General features: G+C 45.3%; 1 protein-coding gene across 1 annotated transcript; it reads left to right on the top strand.

The window, feature by feature from the left end:
* The first annotated feature begins 316 nt into the window (after positions 1-316).
* Positions 317-3155, top strand: LOC123067450 (serine/threonine-protein phosphatase 7 long form homolog). Its single transcript, XM_044490238.1, has 8 exons — positions 317-405; positions 488-1090; positions 1165-1446; positions 1526-1731; positions 1816-2128; positions 2213-2311; positions 2395-2655; positions 3150-3155. Exons 1-8 carry the CDS (start codon positions 319-321, stop codon positions 3153-3155), a joined length of 1857 nt encoding a protein of 618 aa, XP_044346173.1. The 5' UTR covers positions 317-318.
* The last annotated feature ends 1354 nt before the right edge of the window (positions 3156-4509 follow it).

Below are 4509 nucleotides of genomic sequence, written 5' to 3' on the forward strand. Positions count from 1 at the left end.
TATGAAGAAGAGAAAAATGTGAAGTGGTATGACAATATAGTTGAATATATAGATGGCAAATTTTTTTATGCAAAAGAGATGATGAAATTTGATTATTGTGTGTGACATGATTTGTTCAATAGAATGGCGGATGATGATTATGAAATATATTTGATGGTGAAATTTGGTACTCTAGATGATATGTGTGCATATGTAGAAGAAAGAAATGATGTGGTTATGTTTGAGAAGAATGGTGGTTTTCATATGGCATAAACTTGGAGAAGGAAATTGTTTGATATTGTTCATGTATTCATAGATGTTTGTGAATTTTTTTGTAGGATGGCGGATGGTGATGGACCTTGGTATGACGGATTAATCGATGAGTGGGATAAGGAGCATCGTGCTCGTGCCATTGAGAATGGACAGGTAAGAAGCAAGACTGGGTCAATTTTCGTTGTTTCTCATTTGTGTTCTTGTATTGATTATTAAAACATCACTTTATTTGCAGGTTGTAGTTGCTATGCGCATGAGGGGTCATTCCGCTGATGACTTTGATTACGACCCGCGGTATGAGCCTTACATTCGGAGATTGGGTCTTCTCCCATTCGTGTTGCAGTTTAAGCGACGCGCTCCGCCGGTGAACCACGCGGCGCTGACCGCACTTGTGGATCGTTGGAGGCCGGAGACTCACTCCTTCCACCTTCCATGTGGGGAGATGACGATGACCCTACAGGACATGGCTATGATAAGCGGCCTTCCTATCAATGGACAAGCTGTTACCGGTCGTGTCAGCGTGGGTAATTGGCGAGAACGGACTGCCGATTTAATTGGCGTTCAGCCCGAGGGCCCTCAGGAAGGCAAGGCCGATACCGCGAAAGTGAGGCATTCTTGGCTAAAACTGGTCAGAGGAAACACCAACCCGTGCCCTCAGGATGCCAATGACGTGGTTGTGCAGCAGTACGCGCGGGCCTATCTTTGGTATGTACTAACCAAGGTAGTCTTCTCAGATGCAACCGGGAACTCAGCCCTCTGGATGTTCTTGGAGCCACTTAATAACTGGGATACCCAGTATAGCTGGGGTTCGGCCGCACTAGCATACTTGTATCGTCAGGTAAGAGATATTTGCAACCATTTATCTTGCATTTGTCATGCGCCTCCATATCTAACATGTTTGTTTGATTGCAGCTTGACTTGGCGTGTCGGAGGAAGGGAGGTACATCCTCATTGTCTGGGTTTGTTTGGAGCCTATCCGTGTGGATGTGGGAGCGGATCCCGGTTGGACGGCCCGATTTGAAGAACCCCCTCATGGCAAACCCACGGGGTAATCATGACGGGTTGCATGATGATGATCCATATCGGCGCCCTACGCTTGCTTACTATTGGGAACAAGTGACAGTCTACACAGGAAGCTCGCATGTGCGATACAAGTGCTATATGAACGAGCTGGACACCTTGACTGCTGAGCAGGTTTTGAGAAGTTCGATGAGATAAAATTTAGTCAAGAATGAAACTTATGTAGCTAACAATGTATCTCTTTGTTTTGCAGGTACATTGGTTGCCTTATGTGGAAGATCGTGACTTTGATCTTAATGAGATGTGCACGCGTGATAGCCATCTTTGGCGGGCGAGGTGCCCAATGATATGCTTCTTCGCAGTCGAGTGGCACTTTGTAGACCGTGTGGCAAGACAATTTGGAAAAAGACAAGGTATTCCAATTGAGGAGAGCAAGGAGGAAATGCTATCTCTGCATCGGTAAGCAAGCATGCCTTGAGTATGTAGTAGAGCATTGAATAAGTCAATGTTTGCTAATGCTTTGTCCCCGTGCATCATTTGTAGGTTCGATCGAAGGAACAATCAGGATATATCGGATTGGGCAAACAAACACCGTGCGTGGATAGAAATTTGGAATCAAAGAGACACGTTAGTGCAATCAGAGAATAGACCTCACAATCAGTCAGCATATCAGAAGTATCAAGTGTGGTATGCGGATCGTTACCGGTTAAAGCTGAAGCCAGGTTGGACTCACGAGGAGTGGTCGGAGTTGGTGTCTGAAGACCCGGAGACTGCAGAAGGTTATCATACCTTCAACACGGCTGTGAGAGACACCAGAGGGGCTCATGTTGACTACGCACCGATGCATGACGAAATGGTAGTCTGTTTGACCTATTCTAACATACTTGCATCATGTTGTCTTCTTTCAAATACATAAGTTTGGTGTGTTCATGAATTGCAGGGCAGAGAGTTGCTTCTGTGCGTCAACGATGCCAATGTTGCACTGAGTCATCCACCTGGTGGTGCATTATCTGAGAGGACTCTTAGGAGCACGATGGAGGTTAGTCGCAATATATTATAAAAGTTTTTTTCGCGGATTAGTTATTTGCATCTCATATCATAGCATATTTTGTGTTGTAGCAGAAGTTCAAGAAGCGGTTCCATAAGATGGCAGCTATGCTTTCTTGCCATGGTGCTCAGTCCAGTGACGTGTATGCACCAGGTAGCCGCGCCGCCAGAGCTAATAAACGGCGTTATGTCCAGAACGAAGAGGACATAGAGGAGGAGGTCAATGAAGAGGAGCCAGCACATCAAGAGGAGCCAACACATCATGATGAGCATGAGTATGATGCAACACATCAAGAGGATCATGAGTATGATGTTGATGCTCCACAACCATCACAGGTTACACAACCGACACAAGGCAATGCCCGCTCTAAAAAAGGCAAAGCAATAGCTAAGACACCGGGCCAGAAAGGTAGAAAGAAGATATGGAACACTCAATTCCATAGTCCGGAGTATCCTCATCAATTTATGCCTGCGGGAATGCAAAGATATAAGTCCAACATTGATGCAGAGGCGGAGGAGGCTAGCGAAGAGGAGGAGCATGAGGCTAGCGAAGAGGAGGAGCATACACTTGCAGAACTTGCAAGAGAGGAAGGAAGAAGTGAGCTTGTTGTAGTTTGTTTCAATGAGCTTGTTCTAGTTTGTTTCCATGAACTTGTTGTCGTTTCTTTCCATGAACTTGTTGCCGTTCGAATTAAGTTGCACCGGATTCGTGAAGTTGCTATGAATGTTTGACATGAATGATGTGATTTATGTTAATTGTTGTTTCCTGTGATTTAGTCATTTATATGAATGTTTATATGAATGTTTGACATGAATGATGAAATCTGTAGGTTTAGTCATTTATATGCCACAGGGAGCCAGACGCCAGGGTCCTTGGCGTCTGGCTGTAAGTCAGGGGACCAGACGCCAGGGTCCTTGGCGTCTGGCTGTAAGTCAGGGGACCAAACGCCAGGGTCCTTGGCGTCTGGCAGTCTGCTGACACCAGAAACAGGGTAAAGCAGGGGAGCCAGACGCCAGGGTCCTTGGCGTCTGGTCCTGGTGCAGACAATACTTGTCTTTTCACTTGTAGTTTTGTCTTTTTCACTTGTAGTTTCGAATAACATACATACATAAGCATTGCATAGTCTTTTCATAACACTATAGTTGACAAATGACAAACATAGTTCAAATTACAAACTTAGTTCATGACCACGATGGTCTACGATACAATGTCTCGAATGACATAGCAAATTACAAACATAGTTCAAATTACACAAATAGTCTCGAATGAGAAGTTCATTACATACAATGTCTAGAATGACATAAGTAGTTCATGACCACGATGGTTGAAACGACATGAACATCACATATAACTCGGTTTCCTGTAGCAATGCAAGTCAACAACCCTTTTCCATTTCCATTCTTCCAGCATTTCTTGAATCTTGTCATCATCAGTTATGTCAACCAATTTTCTTTCCCCGGGGCCATCTGACTTCCTCCTGCTGACGTAGTACACAAAATCCTCTTCCTTCAACCCTTGCTTCAACATGAATTTAGTCTTCAACCAATCGAAAGTGAGGTCCACTTGACTAACTTGCACAATACATGGAGACAAGCCATGCACATGAACAACAGGGCTAAGCACCCACTGAGTTTCGTTAGCCATCTACAACACAAAAATCTCTTAGTAGCTAACCTATGATACATTAAACCACGAGGAAAACAAACTAGGGTTTTCACAAAAGTATGATAAATTAAACCAACCAAAAAATGGGGGTGGAGTTGATTTACCTTCTAGTCTCGAAATCCTGAAGATCCAACGGTGAAACCGGACCGATTTGTGAGAGATCTGAGGGGGGGTTAGGGTGCTGGACGAGGGAGTGACATTGGCAGGGCTAGAGGTGAGAGTGGGTGGATATGAGTGAAATGAGAGGGGTAGAGGTGGAGATGAATGGATGAGAGGGGTAGAGGTGGGCCCAAAATCTTATCCACTCGAATCTTATCCATCAGACAAGAATGCTTTCTGGACACCAGACGCCAGGGACCTTGGCGTCTGATGACCATCAGACACACCAGACAGCTTGTCTGGTCACCTGTGTGAGCATAACAAGCCAGACGCCAGGGTTCCTGGCGTCTGGGTATGGGAGGCCAGACGCCACGCACCTTGGCGTCTGGATGTCCATCAAACACACGTCTGCTCACCTGCGCGAC

Source organism: Triticum aestivum, chromosome 3B (assembly GCF_018294505.1).
Source record: "Triticum aestivum cultivar Chinese Spring chromosome 3B, IWGSC CS RefSeq v2.1, whole genome shotgun sequence".
Classification (NCBI taxonomy): Eukaryota; Viridiplantae; Streptophyta; class Magnoliopsida; order Poales; family Poaceae; genus Triticum; species Triticum aestivum.

Bases quoted from the DNA above. Each gene is read 5' to 3' on its own strand.
- LOC123067450 (XM_044490238.1), top strand. From the start codon at position 319: ATGGCGGATGGTGATGGACCTTGGTATGACGGATTAATCGATGAGTGG. The intron at 1,732-1,815 runs GTAAGCAAGCAT...CATCATTTGTAG, and splicing joins GAAATGCTATCTCTGCATCG to GTTCGATCGAAGGAACAATC. The intron at 2,129-2,212 runs GTAGTCTGTTTG...CATGAATTGCAG, and splicing joins CACCGATGCATGACGAAATG to GGCAGAGAGTTGCTTCTGTG.